Below are 24,959 nucleotides of genomic sequence, written 5' to 3' on the forward strand. Positions count from 1 at the left end.
CTTCTTGAAAAGCCAATATTCGCCCAGAAGTCAAAATTCTCGACATTCTCTCGGAAGATCATTACCGTATTCACAAAATCTTACCAATGGCCTGTTTCCTCGGACAGATGAATCCAATCCACACACCCCATTTCTTTAACAAGAAGTTCGCAAAAGAATTAATCGTTTACTTTCAATTAATACGGCATGGAGATCATAGAAAACAACGCGTCCAACAATTCTTCTATTGTTGCGTGTATATTCTTTGCTGTGGGAAAGTGTTTACTGAGCCGTTGCGTAACAACGTTATAGGGGACACACAGACAACAAGGTGATCTCATAATCCTTTTTATTTTTTCAAAATAATGAAACTAGACTAAAATAATAGTCAGTCAGTCAGTAACTAAGTCACTCGGTACGTCAGTTAGTTAGTTAGCTGGGTGTACCATCTTCCGCAAACTGTCGGTGGCCGGTAGATAGACAGACGCACCAGATCCATCGTGTACACAGAAACGAAGTGCTCCATACGTTACAAACGATCAGCTTTAACAGCTGCGCCTTATAATGCTCTCCCGTGTTACAGAACACGGCTGGTGGCTTTGTGACTGCTCTGTATCATATTCCAGGGACTTAGGTACCAGGGACGGTGTAGTTATTAATGCCTTGAAACTACAATGCTAAAGAGCAGAGTCCGAACTGAAAACCATATTCTGCAGTGTGTAAATATAACATGTTTGTGCTCTGGGATACGAAATGTCGCTTTTGGAAATAACGCCTAGCTGGAAGTGTTCGTAAAATGCATTATTTTAGAGCTCATACGATAGATGTTTGTCTTACTGCAAGGGGCAGAATCTCTCTTGAAAAGTTCATATTTGCTGAGCTGTTCAACAAATTCTACTCTTTCGGAAACCAAATCTATATTACCGAGACTACGAAAATACGCCATTGGACCCTGTTCTAAGCCAGTTGAATCTAATTAACCACGTAACATCAAATATCTTCAAAAATCATTTTAATATTACCATCATATGTAGGTCATATTCTCACAACTACACGTAGTTCTTCCCCTCAGGTTTTCAGATTAAAATCTATGTTTCATCGCTTAATGCATGCTACATGTTAGCCCATCTCATCGTGATTGATTTAATCACAATAACTTCGCGATATATTTATGGTTTGTACGCATGTGGCAGAAGAGGGATGCATACAGGCTTTTGGTGGGGAATCCAGAAGGAAAAACACGACCAGGAATGCCTAGACGCAGGTGAGGTGATAATTAATTAAAATTGATATTAGAGAAATAGGAAAGGCAGGTATGGGCTGGATTCATCTGGCTCGTGTCATGGATCAGTGGTGAGCTCTTGTGAACACAGTAATGAACGTCTGGGTTCCAAAGGTTCAGAAATTCTTGGGTAGCTAAGCTGCTTGTGGTTTCTTACGCAGGACTCGGCCCCAAAGAGTTAGTTGGTTCACTATAAGGTAAGGTAAAGCTGTCCCTGTGCATAACTAATTAAGCACTACGACATGAAGGCGTGTGGGGGAGTGGAGTATAGATACACATTTTCTTGACCTCGGCACTAGCTAGAGGTGAGTGGTCAGCTTCACGCCCCGGCTGCTTTACCCCCGGGAAAAGAGCCCCTGGTATCCATTGGATACGGGGTTATGCGGAACCCAGAGTCAGTCTGGACGATTTGGAGAAGTGAAAATTCTTTACCTTACCGGGACTCAAACTCCGACCCTTCAGTAGGCCAGCCCGTAGCCAGACGCTATAAAGACTGCGCTACCCTGCCTCTAGTTAGTTGACTGTTGTGTCAGTATCTCAGTCAATATAGCGTCGAACGATAGGATTGTTACCGAGTAACGTATTGAAAGGATTTGGAAGGAAGCGGTTATGACGTAAAACGGGATCATCCTGAAGAGACTCAGGAAAATGACAAAAGATCCCCAGACAGGATAGTCGTTTGGGTAGAGATTCGAACCGAGCACTGCCCGGATACAAGTCACAAATATTACCTCATAATCCAAGAAGCCAGCATGAAGCAGGCAGCAAGCAGAGAAAAATACTACTTCGTGCTAGTATCTTAAATTTCCTTACTCTTCGTCCCTGAAGATGGAAGCGATATTTTCTTCTTAAACGTTGGTCGAATTTCAAAGGACTACGCGGAATTATATCCCAGGACACAGAAATCCTCATAGTGTCCTCTGTGAGAACCACAAATCCAATAACCATATTTCAGATTCATGTATGATCAAAGTCGCCCTCTGCAGACATAATTAATACAACAGTTGATAGCAACACTATCTACAAAATGGTTGTGGCGTCTCCTAGCGTATCGCACGAGATAAACGAGAAACTATTCAGACATTGCACGGCCAGACCAAAGAATACATCCCTGGACACACTGACGTCATGCCTTCAACTGTTTAAATTGCAACAGTTCTCTTTCCTTTTTGTGACTTTTAATATATGAAGTACTCTTTCAGTTTTCTAATTAGAATGATCAAGTCAAGCAGGGTGAGATGGGCAGGGCATGTAGCGCGAATGGGGGAGAAGAAGAATGCATGTAGGATATTGGTGGGAAAGCCAGATGGAAAGGGGCCACTAGGAAGATCAATGCGTGGGCGGGTGGATAACATTAAAACAGATCTTAAGAGAGGTAGAATGGGGTGGTTTGGATTGGATTGATCTGGCTGTGAATAGGGACAGCTGGAGGGATCTTGTGAACACGGTAATGAACCTCCGGGTTCCATAAAATGCTGGGAAGTTCTTGAGTAACTGCACAATTGGCGGCTTCTCAAGAAGGGCTCGGCTCAGCTCCATGAGTGAGTGATGTTTATACATAGAAGAAAAGGATAGTTTACAAAATAGTGTTTCCCCCTGTTAGTTACATGAACTACAGGATAATTCACTCGGAAGAGGCCTTGAGATTAATAATTATAATTGGTGTAATAATTTACCGATGAAAAAGGAACATGGTAAGTATTCGTAGTTTTCGATACTGACCCAGGGCCTGTTTCACCGGTTAACGCCATTTCTGCAATTTGCGTAATACTTCTTACAATGTTGGCTGCAATATTCGCAAAAATGCGGCTTTGTGTACTTGCTTCTCCGCACGCAGAAAAATCGACTTCGACAGCTTCTGTAAGCCAATTATCTCTACACGTATAACTGCCAAGTTCTGTTTTATGTGTATATTACTGTGTGATTTATAACCGTTAATTACGCGGAGCGGCTATAAAATAGCCGGACTGATTTCTTTGCCGACTTTCTGTGGCCTTGGCAACAGCGAGCGGGGTGGCATTTTATCCTGTCCTCTCCTCTCCATCAACCCTAGGACTTCCAAGGCCACATGGCCAACAGTGTGGTAGCAGCCTTTATTTGAAGCGAACCGTGTATCTGAGCTCCGTCGGAATTATGTTGAGTGTTGAAGTAGAGTAACGTGTCAATGTGAGCTCCGTTGGAATTATGCTAAGTGTTGAAGTAGAGCAACGTGTCAATGTGAGCTCCGTCGGAATTATGCTAAGTGTTGAAGTAGAGTAACGTGTCAATGTGAGCTCCGTCGGAATTATGCTAAGTGTTGAAGCAGAGTAACGTGTCAATGTGAGCTCCGTTGGAATTATGCTAAGTGTTGAAGTAGAGCAACGTGTCAATGTGAGCTCCGTCGGAATTATGCTAAGTGTTGAAGTAGAGCAACATGTCAATGTGAGCTCCGTCGGAATTATGCTAAGTGTTGAAGCAGAGTAACGTGTCAATGTGAGCTCCGTCGGAATTATGCTAAGTGCTGAAGTAGAGCAGCGTGTCAATGTGAAATTCCCCGCAAAACTTGGAAAATCCGCTACAGAAACATACAGTTTGTTGACGGAAGTTTATGGTGATGAATGTCTATCTCGTACTCAAGTTTCCGAATGGTTCAAAAGCTTTAAAGAGTGACGGGGAGAGATCGAAGACAATCTGCGTCCCGGTTCGTCTTGGGCGTAAAAACAGATGTTTACATTGAAAAAGTCGGTGAAATTTTTCAGAAAAAAATTCGCTTGAGCATTCGAGCGGTTGCTGAATGAGCTAACACTGATAAAGAAAGTGTTCGACAGATTTTACATGAACATTTTAATATGAAAAAAAGTGCGCTCGGAGAGGGTACCGAGAATCGTCACTGTTGAGCAAAAGGAAACTCGAATGAACATACCCGTATTTGCTGACATCCTTCAAAACACTGAAAATGAACCAAAATTTTAGGAAATGTAATACCTTGTGATGAATCATGCTTTTTTTTTCAATATGACCCGGAAATTAAGCGCCAATCTATACACTGGAAGAGTCCCAGGTCACCAAGAAAAAAGAATCACGGAAGAGCAAGTAAAATTTCAAAGCAATGGTGATTGTTTAGCGAGGGATTGTTCTTATCGATTGGGTGCCTGAAGGTCAGACCGTTAACCAGGTCTACTACAAGGAGGTTTTGACAATTCTTCGTGAACGGGTGAAAAGAGAAAGACCTGAAATTTTGAAGCAGTGCTCATGGATTCTTCACCATGACAATGCGCCGACACACAACGTACTGTCTATCAAGACGTTTCTGGCGAAGCACAAGATCCCTGCGTTAGAACAGCTACCCTACTCCCCTGACGAATCATGGGAAGACAACATCAGCGAAAATCAACACTGACGGAAAGAGATCGTCTTATATTGAGAAGGACTGTTTCAAAAACTCCCAGAACTACTGCAACATAGGTGACAGGAGAGCAGAACTGAATATTCATCGTGAAGACTCTGCCCGACGTGAGCTTCACAAATTCAACATCCACAGTAGGGCTACAAACCTCTGATTACTGAAAGCAATGCTCAGATGTGTGAAGGATGGTGTCATGAACATAAAACCTGGACATCAGACAACCGGAAACGCGCGCGTGATATGATCAGATCAGTCATCCTTCGCGCTGTTTCCTACATCAGGAAGAGTTTACGTTTGGAGAACACTCAAGGAAGTCTACATTCCGGAAGGCCTGGTTTCAACAGTGAAACACGGGGAGGTTCTGTGATGGTTTGAACAGCAATATCTGTTGGTTCCATCATTACCCTTCATGGCCGAATTACTGTAAGGGAGTACGTGGACAGGTTGGGTAATTAGGTACATCCCATGATCCAGACGTTATTGCCGCACAACGATGCAGTTTTCCAACACGACAAAGCCTCCATTCACACAGCTGGAACTGTTCAGTCGTGGTTTGAAAAGCATGAGGATGAACTTCACCATCTTCCCAGGTCAGCACAATCACCAGATTTGAACATCATTGAACCACTCTGGTCAGTTTTGGAGACTAGAGTGAGGAACAGATTTCCACCTCCAACTTCTCTAAAGGAACTTGAAGATGTTATTCAAAAAGAATGATATAAAATTCCGCTACAGACTGTTCAAAACTTGCATTCAAAACGCGTCCATTCCAAAACGGATTGCGGCTGCAGTGAAGATGAAAGGCGGTCCAACACCATCATGTTAATAAAGAAATGTGTACAGTATCTGTAGTTTCTCCATTATTTTGTTCAACCTTTTTACGTATTCTACTTGAACTCTTATGTTATGGCCATCGGTTATAAAATATAGAAAGTCCGGATCAAAAGTATCCAAAATAAAAAATGTATATGTTGGAAACTAATTATCATTCACGTATCCGGTTTATGTCATCTGAAAGGAAAACTCTGGACTTTTTTATACCTGGCTTAGGCGCATGTAAGCACCATGTTACGAAGCACCTGTACAGAGAGATATCTGGGATGTGAATTGGCAGAGATGGACCAATCGCTTGGCCTCTTAGGTAGCCAGATTTAACTCGAGCGGATTTTTTCTTGTGGGGTTATGTTAAGAACAGGTTAAGATCAACTACCTGCAACACCTGAAAGCCCGCATAAGGGACGCTGTGGCTATGGTAACACCAAACATGCTTCAAGTATGGATATTTATCGAGCCATCAAGGGAGCCCACATTTAAATTTAGTGAGAAAGTTATATACTCAGAAAAAAAAAACTTTGGTAGTTTCCCTTTGTAATTGTGTAACCCATAAATGTGTATAATAAATTCTTTCTTATATATAATAATTTATTTTGGATACCTTTCATCCCGACACTCTGTACTTCCTATACACAGTAAGGCAAGTGACGGAACCAACACTGGAAATTATCAATTAATTTACTGTATGATGGCTGTGAACCTGGCAGTCTGTGTTTTGACCCTCCTCTGATGACGGTTTGTTAAGGCTGAAACATCTAGCGTAATTATAAAATACCAGTGAAGTAAAATAATCATTTCATGTGTGTGTGTGTGTGTGTGTGTGTGAAGCGCGTACATAAATATTACTGTTAAGTTTGCACAGACATCAAATTTATGAAAGATATGCAATGTATTATGGTAACCAAGATCTATTACTTCGGTTTCCCGCTAATGCGGCCTGGGTTCGATCCCAACTCAAGTAATGTGGGACATATTGTAAATAAAATGACATTTGGGGCAGGTTTCCTCCGAATACTTCAGTTTCCTCTGCCAATTCATATCCATTAATCAAGTAGATTTGATATTGAGAACTTCGTAAAACAATCAAATTAAAAAATATATATATATTCTCTGTGGTCTAGCGGTCAGACTTCCTGGCTACAGATCCAGAGGTCCCGGCTTCGATTCCCGGCGCTACCAAATTTTCTGAGAAGTAATTGGTCTTGAACGGGGTCCACTCAGCCTTGTGAGGATAATTGAGAAGCTATTTCAAGGAAATAGCGGCTCCGGTCTAGAAAACCGAGATTAGCGGCCTTGGGGATCCGTTGCGCTGACCATGTGACACCCTCTATCCGCTAAAGTTGGCACTAACTTCGCCGATAAGCGGAGGTCCCACGGTCGGTATAGTCCGCTTGCGGACTACAGGCCAAGGAGATTGTTTTTTATTACTTACATAGGTTCTGTAGTAATTTGAAACTACGAGTACTTATCATTATTGATTTTTATTGGGAACGTCTGAGCCTCTATTTAATTCTCTCAGACAAATATATTTGTGGCATAACCTACGTCACTGCATCTAATTTCTTAATCCAAATAAGAATTTTGTATATAGACACAACAGGTCGCACCCAATGAAAATTCTTATTTTATTAACACATTCATATAGAACTATGCGTAATTATTCTAAACAGTATTGACAACAGAGGGAATTTTTATCCTCTAATTTACCAGTCTGTTAGTCGACACCTGCTATCATTAAATTGCGGCCGGACTGTAGGAAGTCCTAGCGCAGTCTGAATTTACAGAACTTGTGCGTTTAAACGGGGTCCACTCAGCCTCGTGAGGATAATCGAGGAGCTATTTCAAGAAAATAGCGGTTCCGGTCTATAAAACAGACATTAACGGCAGTGGGGATTCGTTGCGCTGACCACGTGACACTCTCTATCCACAAAAGTTGGCACTAACTTCGCCGAGAAACGGAAGTCGCTCGGTCGGTATATTTCGGCCACGGAGTTTGTTTGTTTTTGTTTCTTCTTTGTTAGTCCTAAGTCAATGATTCGCAATTGGTGGAAAGTTATGGGTTCGTTACTAAGTTTATTCGACACTGTGAAGGATTCGTGAGCAGTTGCGGCATAAAAGAATTTCCTATTCAGTTAACAGAAGACTTTGCTATTGTTTAACCTATTTAAAAGAAGATCATCATTCAACAAATCGCGGAACATGGAATTCAGATTCAATAATTCCATTTCCGGCAAAACTGATGTGCAATAACAATAACAATAACAGGCGAAACATTTTTTTCTCAACGAAACAAATGAACTTTGTGTCATTTACATGAGCATAATATCAGAGTGAAATCCTTTTATGTGTAACATCAAAGAGATGGATCCTATTACAATGAACGTGAAAATACTTCGGGGGATTCGACATGCTAATTACATCAGATATTTCCAAACAGTGGTTCGCGGATAGTGACTGGCTCGAAATTGGCCATTGCTTCCTGTTGACAATAAAAAGTTGATTAAATTAAACGTGTCATGATCAATATTTCAAAATAGATTTAACCCCAGTACATATGAATCGACGTGTATATCACGTGTTTCTCGGAGTAACCGGGTTTGATTGCCGGCCGCAGTACCAAATCTCCTCACTCAAGATTTTTATTTCGTGTTCCTCACTTCCTCCAAACCAAATAATAAAGAGTGTAAAACCAAGGTAAGGCTATATTTGTCCTTGTTCTTAATTAATTAATTACCACGCTATCAAGACTTATAAGAGGGTGGAGGTATAGCTCCACAATTCTTGACCTCGACATTAGTGGTCAGCTTCACACCCCGGTCGCTTTATTCCGGGGAATAGCCCTCGGTAACCATTGGGATATGATGCTGGGTGGGCCCCAGAGCCGTTCTGGACGCTATGAAGAAAAAATTCCTTCCAGGAATGGAAGCATGGCCATCCAGCCCGTAGCCTGTCGCTGTACCGACTGGGCTATTGTGGCTCATAATGGACAGAATACCAATATTTACGTTAATGCGGCGAGTTCTCAGAAATCCGTTGGATTTACGGTTGTCAGAGATGTGACCGTGGAGATTCAACCGTTTGTAGCTCGGTAGTTCAGAGAAGGTTAGGTGGAACATATTGCCAAGGCAGTATTCCTTTGCCTTGCCATGCAAAATAAACTGGGACTCCTTAAAGGCAAGATTCTTTTAAATGTCGCATATTGTGATGTCATGTATAGGTTCTCATGACTGGGAGTAGAAATAACTTTCCTGGCCGGGGGAGACGCACCAATTCCGAACTAGGTACAGGCTCCAGTACAGAACTAGGGTAGATGCCCCAGTTCAAAACTATATAGATGATAGAATTCAGAACTAGATGCGCTCTCCAGTTCAGAATTAAGCACATGCTCGAATTCAGAACTAGGCAGATATTCCGGCTCAGAACTATGCAGACGCCCTAGTTCAGGACTGGGTGTGCGTTCCGTGTCAGCAGAAAATCCCGGCGAATGAGCAACACATATTAAAAGGAAATTAGAACAGTGCAGTCTCATGAATTTGTTTCCATATATATAATTTTTTTAAACTATAGTGAACGTTTCTGGGCACCGGAAATAATTTCCCCAAATGGAGGCGCTCTAGAACTATGTAGATGGCGTCTATACCAAATTATAGCCATGCTCATGCATATAAATTCATAGCTGCACATCAGTTTTACTCTTTGTACTCTGTAAAACACATTCGTGTCCAATTTGTGTCACTACTGTCAATACAACTTTCAGTTCGAAAGTACAAACTCTGGTTAACACTGTGTGTTACAACAGTCCTGTTACACATCATATAGAAGGACTCAACTAAACTGTTACATTTATGCGATTCGAATACAATGGTAAATCGAATGCACAATTGTGTAAATTATACACCTGTACGATTTCCAGTTCTCTAATAACAGCTGTAACAGTTTAACTGGGGCATAATCTACAGACTGCAGACACACGCTGACACACAGACAGCTCCTGTTAAATGAAGCGCGTTACTGCTCTCAATCAGCTTATGTTTTAACGAGAAATTGTGAACTTCAAAAGGTCGTTAAGGTCGCTGACTTCATTCTACACAGTATTTAAAACTGCGAAATGTCGGATAGGCTTGCAGCCGTACACATTCCTCCTGCTGCACTGCGTTTTGTTTTTATGCCGTCTAAGTGTAACGTCAGCCGGTCACGGTAGCCGAGTGGTCTAAGGCATGCACTGTCTTCGCTCGCTCTGAAGCCGAGATCGTGTGTTCGAAACCCACTCAGGGCATGGATGTTTGTGTGCGTTTTTCTCTGTTTGTCTACAGATAGAGGCCTTGCTACGAGCTGATCACTCGCCCAAGGAGTCCTACCGTATGCGTAAGATCTAGAAAAACCGAAGTGAATGGAGTTCATGGAGGTAGGCCTAGGCCCACTGGGGCTGTAGTGCCAAGGAAAAAACAAGTGTAACGTCGGTTACTATTCACTCGTCGTTTTCTCTTTATTGACACTACAAGCAGCAGATTCCTTCATCACAACAACGTGTACACCTGATGAAGGGCGGTTAGGCCGGAATATGTAGTGGCAATAAAGAAAATCGACACGTGAATAATAATCAACGTTGCAAATTGACGGCATAACAGAAAAACACAAAGGCGAATAGGGTCAGGAACTTACAACTTATTGTGTTCCCGAAAATGGTTCGTAAGTCGAAAACCACCGTAATTTGAATTATTCATGAGACCTATAAGAAATGAGCTCAATGCTCAGGGTCATATTCAATACTTTAACTATTAATGCGATTCAATTCAATTGTTTTTATTACGAAACAAATAGATGGGTATCAAATATCACGGTAATAAACGTAAGATTTCAGGTTTTCATGGCGGTGATTATGAAGAATGCCGTCTTCTGAGATGTGGAGCCGTGTAGATCTTGTGTAAACCAACGTTTCGGAGGAATGTCGCTTTACACAAAATCTGCACGGCGCCACATCCCAGAAGACGGCATTCTTCACGATATTAAACGTTGAAAATATTAATAATAACAAGTTAACATTTTGCCGTGGATCATTAAGTACTAAGATTCGAGCCATTAGAGCATTATAACATCGCGTAAGTCCGAAATTCGTGTTTCGAAACGTATGTACGAAACTGAAGAATTCGTAAGTTGTGAAGTCAAAGTTTGAGGTACGATTGTGTACGAAAGTTGTTCCTTAGAGAAGCACCGGGCGTTGAATATGTATGGGGGGAGTGGAGGTAAAATTATAAGAATTCTTAACCTCTGTAGTATACACTGAAGCAAATTATCACTTAGAGAGTTCAGATTCTATACTTCAGCGAAGAACCCATGAAAAGGAGACCGTGTGGGATTCAAAGCCAATCTATAACTAAGAAAATATAACTGCTCCTGCTGAGAATAGATTCCTGGTCTTCCAGCTCATATCCTATTCGGTACAAGTGCTATTCTACCACAATATACATCTACACTTGGCCGGTCAAGGTCCATTATCCCTTCACCCTGGCTCCACATTTTTCTCTTCCCTGAGACTAGCTCAGTCGTTATAGCGACGGGCAAGAGGATGGAGGACCACGTTCGATTCCAGGAAAGAACAAGAAATATTTCTCTATTCCACAACTTCCAGAGAGGCCCTGGGGCCCGCCCAACCTCCTATACAACGGGCACCGGAGGACTTTTCCTCGGAGATAAAACGGCCGGAGCGTGAAGATGAACATTCTCTTTCATCTAACGCCTAATGTAAGAATGGTGGAGCTATACTTCCGCTCCTCCATACATGTTCATGGCGTGGTACTTAATTAATGAAATACAGGGACTGTTTTAGCCTTGAAGCTGTACCTGTATCGAGGCAGGGAAAGGCAGTCCCATAGATTAGTAGTGGTAGGTGACTGAATCACCTTGACCGACCAAAATGTCTCTGATTAGAGTCTTTTATTTTTAAACATAAAACTAAACTGAAGATATGATTAACTTCTCTCACTTCCTCGCCTACCTTGAATTTCTAGCCCCTCAGACCGACGTTACAATACCGGCCTGTGGGGCCGCCCTTGGGGCGGCATGAGTTTTGGGGGCCAATACTTTTTTACTGTCAAATGAAAATAATTTTTGCCGATTTTTTGTTCACATTGTCAGTAATCTGAACATGTTGCGTAACATTACAAACTAAACTGTGTTAAGAGTTATAAAACAAATGACGGCCGATCACAGCGGCCGAGAGGTCTAAAGCACGAAATTTCTTCGTCCACTTGGATCGAGGGTTCGAATCCTACTCGAGACACAGATGTTTGCCTGTGTTTATTCTGTGTTTATGTTATTGTGTGTGTAGGTAGCGACCTTGCGACTGGCTGATCTCCCGTCCAAGGAGCCCTACCATTACATCAGAATTAAACCTGAATTGGAAGAGGCCAAAGAGTGTAATCACCAGAGCCCGGATTTTGATGACATGTCATCTTCTTTTTCTTGTATCCTATGCGATGCTCTTAAATATATAAATCTCGGATATGAGCTGCTGGATACAGAAATGTAAATATTATGGGTAATTTTTTGACATTTTTAGGTTTAAGGTCATATTTTCGTTTTGGGGGTAATTTTTTGGTAAATTTTTGGACTTTTAAGGGTATTTCTTGTAATTTTTGGCCATTTTAGGGAATTTTTCTTCATATGGTTTCTGAAATGTGAATAATATGGAAGCGAAGTGCTCTTGCTCTTTCTCTTTAGGTCATTTTTCTGCATTTTTTCGGTCATTTTATAGGTCATTTTTTAAATATTTTCAGGTCATCAAAATCCGAGCCCTGCATATTACATTTTTGGGTCATATTTGAGGTCATTTTTTTCTGGATTTTTTCGGTCATTTTATAGGTCATTTTTAAATATTTCAAGTCATCAAAATTCGAGCCCTGCATATTACATTTTTGGGTCGTATTTTAGGTCATTTTTCTGGATTATTTCGGTCATTTTTTAAATATTTTCAGGTCATCAAAATCCGGGCCCTGATAATCACTCAGCTCAAAACAAGAAAACCAATGGCGGATTTCTTTATAGTGAACAAAGAGTTAAAGATATTCTTGGAACAGACCGTGGAGGCCAATGGGGTTGCGAGACGTTGAGGCTCCCACATTTTCTAGACAATCAGCTCACAGATGGTGTTGAGGTTGTCAGCCTTATACACCGGCCACTCTTTAACCCCAGGAAGATTCCTGGAACTCACTTCTATTAGAGGCTGAGTGAATCTCACGGCTATAGTGCGGCTGGAAATATTAGGTCGATTGAAAATCCAGTGACCTAATCGGGAATTAACCCGCGACCTTCCGGCTTGTAGCATTGTGCCTCAACCAACTACGCTACCGCGTTCCAACTGATTTCCTTATAGTGTCGGAGAATTTCCTGTTATTAATTGTGACGGAAGTTTTGAGAAAGCCGAACTGCTTTTAACTGGAGGGGGCGGTGGATTGCTCTTCTGGGCCTCATTTAATCTGCCCTCGGCTTTGCTGCGCGCCAAGCCCCGGGCTTCAAACATGCGACGCTGCTCCAAACTAACTCAAAGCTGCGTCCATTTTTATTCCCCATGATAAATGTAGCATAGAAATGGATGAGGTTGACGTATTCATCACTGACGTACTATGAATAACTCATGCGAAGTGTACAGTTTCTGCTTGTTAGGGCTGCTCTTCCTTCCTCGGAACTCAGATATTGAATTCTGTCTCTGTCTCTCTCCCCCCCCCCTTCCCTTATACAGACATAACAACTGGCCGATTTTCGAAACGTGATAGTAGCGGATACTTCACTGAAGGCAATTCCATCGTATTACTTCTAAACTTCCTGTAGTCGTGAGGAACTGTGATAATATTGTGGCATGTAGATCCGTTGCTATGCAACGACCGTGAAATAAGCAACGTACAACAACGGTCGGTAATGGCTCTGCAAACAACGGCCGTTGTTAGGCAATGTCTCAATAGGGATCACGTGGGAACCCTAACAGACACGAATGTAACAAGTTCACAGCAACAGAGGAATGGTGTTTTCTGTGGGGTCCGTGCCGAGGTGTTATAAATAGGGTAATTAGTCAGTCAGTGGAGTGAGTCAGTTGGTTGGTTGGTTGGTTGGTTGGTGAGTGAGTGAGAGAGAGGACTGCTGCGGCTCAATAGTCAGGTGTTGCTGTTGGAAGCTGGTAGCTGAGGCACGGGGACGTTTCGGGAACAGAGGAAGGGGGACGTCGCCCGTTGAAAGCCGCCACCAAACAACGGCTTGTGAATACTATAACAGTGAGAATACCTAGTGTGCCCCGTGATTTGTGGCATGTGTAGAACAGTGAGAGCATAATCCTTACTTGTAGTTACGAGTTGTAAGAATTCAGTAAATCTGGTTACTAATCCAGACCCCGTCTATAGTCACTCTATCACGTGACAATACTTACTGTTATTAACATACTGTAACTGCTCAATGTACGAATCTTCGACTTTAACAATAACTACCATGTGGTAATATCTAGGACACAGTGGCTTACAGAATTCTAGCATAATGCAGCACGGGATAAATATTGTCACGTGTTAGTGACTATACATTGGTTTCTGATTGGTTATTGAATTTATTCAACGCTTATGACTTGTAACCACAATGAATTATAACATTCTCAATAATCTACATACCCTACAAATAATGACAGCACTCACTAAGTGTTTTTAGTTTGTCTTCAGAAGTCATTGCTTGGTAGAGGCTTCTAACAGTGGAGATCTTTTTACTTCACGTTTAACCACCAAACACTACGAGTGTTGGCTACCGATTCACAACTAACTAACCTGCCCCGCTGGTTCTCGCCTCGGCATGGAAAGCAGAGAAAACGCGGTTTTCCGCGGCGTTTCTATTGCATGTATATTCGGTGCCGCGGAAACATGTTTTTGTCATACCGTTGCCTAACAACAGCCTTCTCTTTTTGTTACATAAGTCTGGCTTTCAGCCTTCATGTTACAATATAGAAATAGTGGTTGTTACCTCAGAGTTACAGGAGATAAAAAATAAAATCAATACAATATGGTCACGAGTCCCGTGGGACTCGGAACCAAGAATCACTGGGTTGGCGAGGATCAGCAGCAATTTAATAGTCAGTCAGAAGCACCTACAGAGAAAGAACGACCCCTTCCCTCATCGAAGCGGAGGCCAAATTTCTAAACATGTACATGTCTAGGAGAGAACAAAACCCTGGTCGTACATCTCGATGAGACCTGAAACCAAAAATCACTGTGCTATCGAGGGCCAGCAGCAGTTTACTCGACCGACGGACCGAGGTTACAGGATCTGAGATAGAGCATTCGGTATATTGACGGGCTACGGGTTGGACGACTGGGGTTTCATTCCTGGCAGGGGCAAGAAATTTTAATCTACCCTACATCGTCCAGACCAGCTCTTAGGCCTACCCAGCCTATTCATTGGATAATGGGGGCTCTATTCACGGGTGAAGCGGCTGGGGTGTGAAGCTGACCACCTACCTCCGTCTAGTGCCGACGTGAAGAAAGGTGGAGCTATACATCCAGTACCCCACATGTTTTCATGGCATAGTGCTTAGTTTGTTAAGCACACCGGCCTTTACTTACGGGATAAATTTACCTTTAACTAATCTTTACCTCAAAGTTGTAATGGGATAAAAATGGTTAAACAAATAGGTAATTAGTTACTTACTTACTTCCTTACTAATGGAGCTGAGCCCTTTTTGAGGAGCCGCCAAATCTGCAGCTACTCAAGAATTTCCCAGCATTTTATGTAACCCGAAGTTTCATTACCGTGTTCACAAGAGCCCTCCACTGGTCCCCATCCTGAGCCAGATCAGTCCAATCCATCCCATCCCATTCTATCTCTCTAAAATTCAGTTTAATACTGTCCACCCACCTACGCCTTGGTCTTCCCAGTGGTCTCTTTCCTTCTGGCTTTCCCACCAATATCCTATATGCATTCCTCGTCTCCTTCATTCATGTTACATGCTCTGCCCACCTCATCCTCCCCTGAACAAATACGGTGCGAATAAAAATATTAAGTACATTTACCTAACTGTTCGTAACGTATCTGTAACGGTAGTGTAGTTGATTCAGGCGCTAAGCAGTAAGCCGGGAGGTCACGGGTTTGATCCCGATTAGGTTACTGGATTCTTCAATTGACCTAATCCTTGCAACCGCATTGTGGCCCTGGGGTCGACTCAGCCTCTAACAGAAATGAGTACCGGAAATCTTCCTGGAGATAAAGAGAGGCCGATGCGTAAGGCTGACCTCACCGCCATCTGTGAGCCTATTTTGTAGAAAATGTGGGAGCCTCGACGTCTCACAGCCTTACGGGCCTCCACGGCCTGTTCTAGGGATAGATTTATTTTTGTTTCACCAATTTTCCATTGTTTCCTATTCACTCGATCGCCCCTAATATAACATAATTAGTGTACAAAGAAGTAAATAAGGGCGTAATGCACATCATTTCATTTTCTTGTATTCCAGATGTCACTTTTCGTTTTGAAATCTGTACAGGTGAGCGATGATACAACGACCTACACTACGAGAAGTTCCCGCCGTCTACAGAACGTGTCAGCTACCTCGAGCCAATATCTGTCTGTGCCAAATTCAGTAGGGACGGCAGCTTCGTCAAGAAGACGAAAACCAGTGCTCAGTGCCAAGGAGAGAAATCTGAGACGACTGGAAAGCAACGAGAGGGAGAGAATGAGAATGCACAGCCTCAACGATGCGTTCCAGGTAGTTTTCAGAGGAGTCATCTTAGCATTCGAGGATAACTGAGGAGCTACGTATATTTCAAGGTTTTAGCGGCTACGGTCTAGAAACCCGAGATTAACGGCAGTGGGGATCCGTTGCACTGACCACGCGACACTCTCTATCCGCTAAAGTTGGCACTATACTCATTTCGCTTAGTGGGGGGTGGAGTCCAACTGGGTCCACTCGGCATGGCGGCCACTGATTGGCCTGTTGTAGCCTGCCCCAGGTGATTATGATGATGGAGTATTTGGTGCAATGAAGATTGGAAGGTTAACCCGAAATATTCGGAGAAAACCCGCCCCAGCGCCACTTTGTCCACCACAAATCCCACTTGACCAGACCCGGAATCGAACCCGGGTCGTCGTGGTGGGAAGCTAGCCACTAACCGCTTGAGCTATGGCGCGGCCAAGTTGGCACTAAGCACGCCGATAATCGGCTGTCGCTCGGTCGGTATAGTTCGCTTGCTGACTATAGACCACGGAGTTTGTTTTTTGTTTTGTTTGTCATCTTAGCATTCACAAGCACTGTCTGCAGGCAGGGCTCGCGGGAGGCCACAGGATTCGGACAGGAGAGGTTTGTTGAATGAAAATAAATTTATGCTGATCCTTTGCTAATATCTTGGGCATTAATTGGCAGTAATCTAAATTTGTTAGGCCTCACTTTAAATAAAAATATTTTAAAAATTGCGACTTTAATAATGGTTTTCGGCATAGTACCTAGAAATTTCGTGTTATTAATTTGATGTAGTATGGATAAAGTTTATCTGTTTTAAACTGAGGGGGGAGAAAGGATTTCTTGTCGCCTGGAATAATATTATGGACTCTGGCTGACCCATACTCCAAGAATATTTCACGTCATAAAACAGCTATTCTGAAATTGCAATACTGGTACATATTTAGGAGCGATATCACATTCTCTGATATTTAACCAATTTCTGGAACATGCATTACACGACACTACATTGTTATAATATAATTAGATCATACAAGGTACATCACTAATATATATGACAAATTTTCACTTTCTTTGATAACATATACCCAAGGACATGCTTTCGGATAAATCGGATACAATGATCATAAAAATGTTAAAAAAAAATTGTACCCGGATATGTTCTGCAACGGACTCAAGGGGGCTTGTAAGAGCCACATCTTAATTTTTGGCTAATTATCCTATAAAGGTGGAACCTTCCTAACAAACATTCATAGTGCAGTATGAATTATGTAAATAACGTAATTCTATATATATTTAAATAATATGCATGTACATATTTATGGTTTTATTTTATTTAAAATTATTTGTGAATGATGAAGTGGAAAAGGCTGGTTATTAGCGCAAGCACCTTGTTAAGAAGTAGGCAGCACAACGCTAACTGTGAAATTGGCAGCTTTTAGTTAGCTCCTAACTTCTTTATACAAGACATATGAACATACACTTACAATGCAATTTGAAATAATGTTATCCTCTAAATGAGAATAAACTTGTAATCATTAATAAAATATTTTATCATATTATACAAAAACAAACTCCGTGGCTTGAGTCCGCAAGCGACCGCCGCTTGTCGGCGAAGTTAGTGGCAAATTTAGCAGATAGAGGATGTCGCGTGGTCAGCGCAACGATTCCCCACGGCCGTTAATCTCGGTTTTCTAGACCGGAGTCGCTATTTCCTTCAAATAGCTTCTCAGTTATCCTCAGTGGACCCCGTTCCAGGCCCACTACTTCTCAGAAAATCTGGTAGCGCCGGGAATCGAACCCGGCCCTCTGGATCTGTAGGCAGGATCTCAGACCACTGGACCACAGAGACGGTCTTTTCTCATATTATGGTTGACAAAAATTATAATACCAAGAAAATGATACAGAAGTGAAAGAAACATACAATACATACATGAATAAAACTGCAATGTCATGAACATTTTATGTTCAGATTTGGAATCACAATACCAGAATGAATTTAAAAATGTAGTTTTCATTTTCATTGCCATAACCTTGTTGCCTAACATAATCAGCCCTCATATGTAAATGTGAGCTGTTTATTTTAATCTAAACATTCATCTCTGAATGAGTTCTATTCTTGCTTTCCAGTCCCTGCGAGAAGTCATTCCACATGTGAAGAAAGAACGACGGCTATCCAAAATAGAAACACTCACCCTAGCAAAAAACTATGTTATGGCCCTAACGAATGTCATCTGTGTAATGAGAGGTGAAGTTTCACCATACGCAGCTGCCCTTGGTGCAGATGGGGACAGTGTAACATCCCACAGCATTGGGCAACCATCTCCAGCGGCAGTTGCCCCTGACCAGGCATCAATGCCAACTCCAACACTTGATGACCATGAAAACAGTTTCTATGAGACAACAATCCTTTAATCTTTTGGAATATGGTGATCAATGTGTTTAGATATACTGAAGTTCAGATAATTATGGATAATTTTTTAACTTGAAATTGGCAGTGTTACATGAGACGCAACAATGAAGACGACACCAAAATGGCACATCATGACATAAAATGTCCAGAAACTTCATGTGATCACAGTGGCCATTCAACTAATGACATTCCTTTCGGTTATTAAGAAATGCATGGGTGAAAATTCCATGTTCATCTTCAGAAACTTGCAACATTTGTGTCTCTCATTGATCTTTCAAGCATACTAAACCAAAGATCTTCATATCTAGTACATACATGTATGACAGGGGAAATGACTGTAAGCCATTTTCCATGTGGATGTCTAACAAATTGTTTTGACACTTCAACAGTGAACTTTAAGCATTTGTGATACACCTATGGGAGATACTTTAAAACTATCATATATAATTACAAAGAATGAATATTATGATGGGGAAGTACCTTTCCAAAGGGGCAGAGTTCTTTTTTCCTGATGCTGTGCATGAAGAGAAGTCAGAAACATACTACTGCACTATGGGGGAGGGGGGCTACTTAGAAGAAACTAAGGTTAGAAATACGTTTTAAAACATGACACAGAACTCGGTAGACAGAACTACTGATGCTTTTAGAAAATAAAGCAGTGACTCAATCAAGAAATCAAGAAGTCAAGAAACACACCAAATATATACAGTATCTCCATGTAATTTAAGAATAACTTACAGTAAATGAATTTCATAATAATAAGAATTCTGCAACCATGAGGATTTTTAGCCACAGAAAAAGGTTATTTTAAGACTACAAGAGAATTTATGAATAAATAAAATATGTAGCCAATCATGTCCTGGATATTTTAAAATAAACAAGGTCAGTAAAATGCTTATGGAAGCAGATCTTGATTTACATATTAGCATTACAGACTGTCCTCATTTACTGAACTGTATATTTTAGAGGAGTCATTACTATATTTCATCATGCTGAAACTATGCTGTATCCAGCTTATGTTATCCAATTTAATGTACATACTATAAAGAAAATGATCTCAAGTTACAAAACAGGGAGTGATCATATTGTAGTTACTGATTTCAGTCAGGGAGTATGATTCAAAAGTGCTGCGAGCACTTGCCTTTCATACTTGTAAAGAGCATGAAATTACATATATCTCAAAATTTTTATTTAATAATCCAGTATTTTTAAATCTTCTTTTGCCTCAATTTGCTATTAAATTATGAATCAATTCAAGTTTATTTTAGTGACATCTCAGTCTTTAGCTGGAAATAAGCATGAAATGTGTCTTTAACAGAAAATAGCATGATTTATTACAGTTTTCAGTTCAATGTATCTGTTTCCCCACAGACATGTTCTAAAATGACAGTAACATAATAACTTCAAAATCCTCACATTACAACATATCTTCTCCAAAAATGAAACAGGATGCTAGGGATTTGTCTGTATTTTAAACATTTAAGTGATCCATTGGAATTGCTAAATACAGACTAAAAGGAACTTAAAGTTTCAAAACAAAGAACCTAGAAAGTAAATATATCACAATTATATTCATGTGTGGCAACATAATGATATCGTAGTTTGTCGGAATGTATGTGAGCAATCAAAGTAATCCTTTGTGCTAAGATAAGCAGATCTGACACAAGGATTACAGCACTTTGGTGTGCCTAAATCCTCTTCATAAATTAAAACAGTAAATTTATTGTAAAAAAGCTTATGTCTGAAACCACAACGAAAATCAACATTCCTTCCTTCCTTCCAGTATCTCCTTTACAAATTCATATCCACTTACTCTTATGCCACTCAAAATTTTAATTTTATAGTATGATGCATCCTTAATGCAACAATTGTATTCAGATCTGTAAAATGAAATCATTCTATTGAAGACATGATAAAACTATGACCAACCTAACTAAAATGTTTTAAAATTCAATATAACGGCAGGAATTAAAACAGACCATTAAATTAATAATTCAGAGTATTCAGTACCACTGCCTAAAAACGTTGTTAATAATTTAATCTCAATCAAGTAATGATCTTCTTGTGTTAAATGAATTCATCACAGGCTTCATGACATAGAATAAGCATTAAAAACAACAAACTCTGTGTACACATTGGAATAACATTTCAGAATTTTAGTACCTTCCTCAAACTCTAAAACAAATATTAAGATTCACTGACAAATGTCATATCACATCATCACATAGAAGTAAAAGTAAAGTAAAGCTATTCCTGTACCAGGCTATGAAGGCCCATAGGGTTGTGAGACATTGAGAGTCCCACATTATCTAGGCAATTGGCTCAAAGATGGCGGTAAGGTTGTCAGCCTTACGCGCCAGCCACGTTTTACTCCCCAGGAAAATTATTTAATTAATTCCTGGTACTCATTTCTGTTTGAGGCTGAGTGAACCCCAGGGCCATAGTGCGACTGGAAGAATTAGGTCAATTGAAAAACATTACATAGAAGTACAAATTTAAAAAGCCATCCCACGCCTGTTACATCTCAGCTAAGAATGTTAATGGAACTACATGCAAAAATGCCTGTTGTATCATTTAAATAGTGTATCAACAAACTAGTCTAGATAATGTAAGATTTGAGGTTTTCACAGCGGTGACTATGAAGAATACCGTCTTCTGGGATGTGGTGCCGTGTAGACACAGTATAAACCGACGTTTCGGAGGAACGTATCGCCTCCATCTTCAGGGCAGAAGAAAAAAGAAATAAAAAATCCACGAGCGAGGAACCAGCATGAGCAGGTGGTCACTAGTTGACTGGTCACTTGGTCTGCAGCCACATTTATACATATATATTTTGTTTTCTTTATGAGGTCAATTCAAAGAGTTAGGGTGTGAGAAGTAGCACGATGTCTTTATTGGAGGAAGGATAATATTCTGAAATTTTTGCCTGATATATTAAAGGCATAAATTCCCAGTCACAGTTATGGATAACATACATTTGACTGAATGTAATGTAAATATGTCTTTCATCTAGTAAGATGTACCACATTAACAGGAAAGTACAGTATGCGCCAAAATCTACAGTACGGAAATGAAAAGACGTCCTGTCGATACCACTGCCTATGCCCCTTGCACGACAGAACCTTCTCAAATCCTGAAGAAATGGTCGATCACCATGTCCCTGTAGCATTCTTGGGTGACAGTAAGAGCATTGCCTTCCTCATCCTCAATAAAATAGGGACCTAATATACTGTGTACTGAGACGGCACACCATATTGTCACACGTGTACTATGTAGCGGTTTCTGGATGATAACATCTAAGTAAATAAAGTAAAAGTAAGTAAAGCTATCCCTGTAACAGGCCATGAAGGCCCATAGGGTTGTGAGATGTTGAGGGTCCCATATTATCTAGACATTCGGCTCAAAGATGGCAGTAAAGTTGTCAGCCTTACGCGCCAGCTGCGCTTTACTCCCCAGGAAAATTATTTATTTAATTCCTGGTACTCCTTTCTGTTAGAGGCTGAGTGAACCCCAGGGCCATAGTGCAGCCGGGGACGATAACATCTGGCTGCTCAAAACCAAAGAAGTGAGGTCTCTGGTGACCACTTCCATATGAGCAGAATTAATACTCAACTATGAATACTTTTTCCTCTGTCAAGAGACCCATTTCCAACAGGTGCACAACACAACTTCCTTTTCACTACTGGGAACATGTGCGGCTTGAGCTATGCCCTGTTGACAAACACACATGCGTGTTTGGGATGCGCGAGTTTCAGTAATGTATCTTTTGGTGCATACCGTATTCCTCATATTTGTAATGATACTAAGTTGAAGTCATCTTAACGTCTCTTAGTATTTGACATTATTATTAGTACACGCCAGTGTATTATAAGACTATGAGCTTCTGCTCTATCACCATTGAAGGTCGCAGTGCTAGGGCCAGTTTTATGGCTCACCCCTCATGCAGGGCAGCTTGAAGGTGAAGGCTGCATGTTCCTCCAAAACACTGAAAAATATCTACCAGACTGCACAATGTCATAACCCAGAAGGCCATATTCTAAATTTTCACCACCATGAAAGCCTCAAATCTCATATTTGTGTTATGTTATTGTATAAATATTTAATTGGCAAGTTCTGGGTGATAGCAACTAAATAATCCATCTTTACAAGGGTCATGTATATTTAAGTTTGTAAACTATTGTGTCAGAGTAATACACTTCATTTACTTATAAACATATATGCTTGGAAAGATGATAACTAATGTTTTCTCCAGATAAATTAATGCCTAAAGAATATCAAATTTATTTTTAGCAAACACAATTATGTATATTTCACACAGACTAATCATGGAGTCTGTGATCAATGTATAGGAATAATTTTTTTTATCATCTGTGCTCTTCAATTTTTCAAATTACATTATATTTTTATACATAAACTGGGACCATTTGGTTAGAATTCTTGTCACTGCTTAGTGATTATGACACAATGGCAGTGTAATTCTGACTTATGTCACAGTGAATATCCCACCAGGAGTCGCCATAAAACCATATATAACACCGACTGACATATTATAATTAAAATACTAGTAGCTGCAAATGAACTGCCAATTAAAAGTAGTTGAAATCTAAATAGAGTATGTATCATCATTGTATTGAATTAAATGGTGAACACCATAATTTATGTAGTCCTCTTTTGAAATGCAAACAAAAGAAGAGAGTATTAAATAATACCATTTCTTGTATAGAGCATAAATTCTCTGATTCTATACATATACTATAATTATTTTCTCTTAAAATAGGACTTCTGGCTACTTACTTTAGAAGTTAAAGGCTTCTAATTCTTTAGGACAGGGCACACAAATTTATTCCAAGAAGAATTACATAATCAAATAATCTGTGTATAGCTACCACCAAACGTCCTTTAGCTAGCTGTTTGCAGCAAACTGTCGCAATGATTCCGCCTCAACATGTCAATTTATTAGTGCATTCAGTGTACCAAAAGATATATATTCTCAAGTACTTAAACCTTAAAGAGATATAGTACCTCCTTAGAAACTTGTTTCTAACAGAGGGATGCATCAAGTAATGGATAAAGCAACAGTGACCTCTTTCAAAGCCTCAGACCAAGCAAGGTGACATAGTGGTAATATTTTAACTGTAATTGGTGGATACTGCTTCCAAATGGAATTCTAGCTATTTTGCCTCATGTTATTCTTTGTTTTCTTTAATCAATCTAGATCACAACAATTTAATTTCTTTCCACTGATTTATCTAATGGATCAAGTAATTCCCATAGCCGTCACTCTGCGAACCAGTTAGCACTAGTGTTACTTGTGGTACAATAACTTATTCTTCACACTTCATAGAAACAAAATACATTACCGTGCTCACAACAGTATGTTAATATGTTTATGGGCGTTCTAATATTCTTATAGAACAAAATTAAAAACAGAAAATCCTGGTGATGAAACAGTGTACTGTTTTTAAAACACAGTGATAAAAATTTTGAAGAGTGCTGGGAGCAATAAAATTGTATCTCTCTTTAAAGGGTGTAGTTGCTTCAGCCCTTTAAATGTCATTTGATTCCTCATTCCTACCTATTTTGTTTCAAGTGAATATTATTACCACCACTAATTTTCATGTAACTACCACATACAAAAGAAATTAAATGAAGATATTTCAAGGACCATGTGAATCAGTAATACTGTTTGAGGAAGAAAACCTGCCAAATATTTACCCAACCCAGATAAAAAATAACATAACAATTGATGCATCCCTACAAAAAGAAACAAAAAATAACTCTGTTTACTAGTCATTTCATTCAATTTTAACATTCTAAGTCTGTGACCAAAATGTTCCTGTGTATACGTTCTAAATGTTATAGCATTGTTGTTGTTATTGTTGTTAAACCATTCGCATTGCTGTTGTTTACTTCAATCTCACCCATATCCCCTGACAAGATACTATGTACAAAATCACATGCATAAAGTACTTGAATTTTTAAAAGAAAAAATACCTGATATATAGAAAAAAGTAACATTAATTCAAGATAGTATATACACCCTATGCATAAAAAATATATTTGCTGGTCCAAATTATTATATTAATTAAAGTTATAAAAATGAGAAGAAAACTTAACTAAAATGTAAACTACGAGAAGTATAAACATATTCATATGCATACATTCGGGAAGAAATTGAGAATGCAATAATGACTATGTCATTATCTTCAGACTGCTCTGTATGTGTTTTTTTTAATGTCTGTGATCATGTAGTGACTAAAAATGAGTATGTGTCACTGTTCAAGGAAAATACTATATTACAATCAGTTTAAAAGAAAAGAATTATAATCGCACTGAAAGAGATGTGGGATGTGATATCATGCAGTCTCA

At 40.1% G+C, this 24,959-nt stretch overlaps 1 protein-coding gene across 1 annotated transcript in view; it reads left to right on the forward strand.

The window, feature by feature from the left end:
- LOC111867643 (protein dimmed) overlaps positions 1-19,488 on the forward strand; it is a 202,340-nt gene extending 182,852 nt beyond the window's left edge. The window contains exons 4-5 of the mRNA XM_023857660.2: positions 15,986-16,207; positions 18,308-19,488. Of these exons, the coding sequence (XP_023713428.1) occupies positions 15,986-16,207; positions 18,308-18,592 (507 nt within the window). The 3' untranslated portion in view covers positions 18,593-19,488. The remainder of the gene's footprint in view (positions 1-15,985; positions 16,208-18,307) is intronic.
- Positions 19,489-24,959: the final 5,471 nt, after the last annotated feature.

The sequence above is a fragment of the Cryptotermes secundus genome, unplaced genomic scaffold, assembly GCF_002891405.2.
Source record: "Cryptotermes secundus unplaced genomic scaffold, Csec_1.0 scaffold548, whole genome shotgun sequence".
Taxonomy (NCBI): domain Eukaryota; kingdom Metazoa; phylum Arthropoda; class Insecta; order Blattodea; family Kalotermitidae; genus Cryptotermes; species Cryptotermes secundus.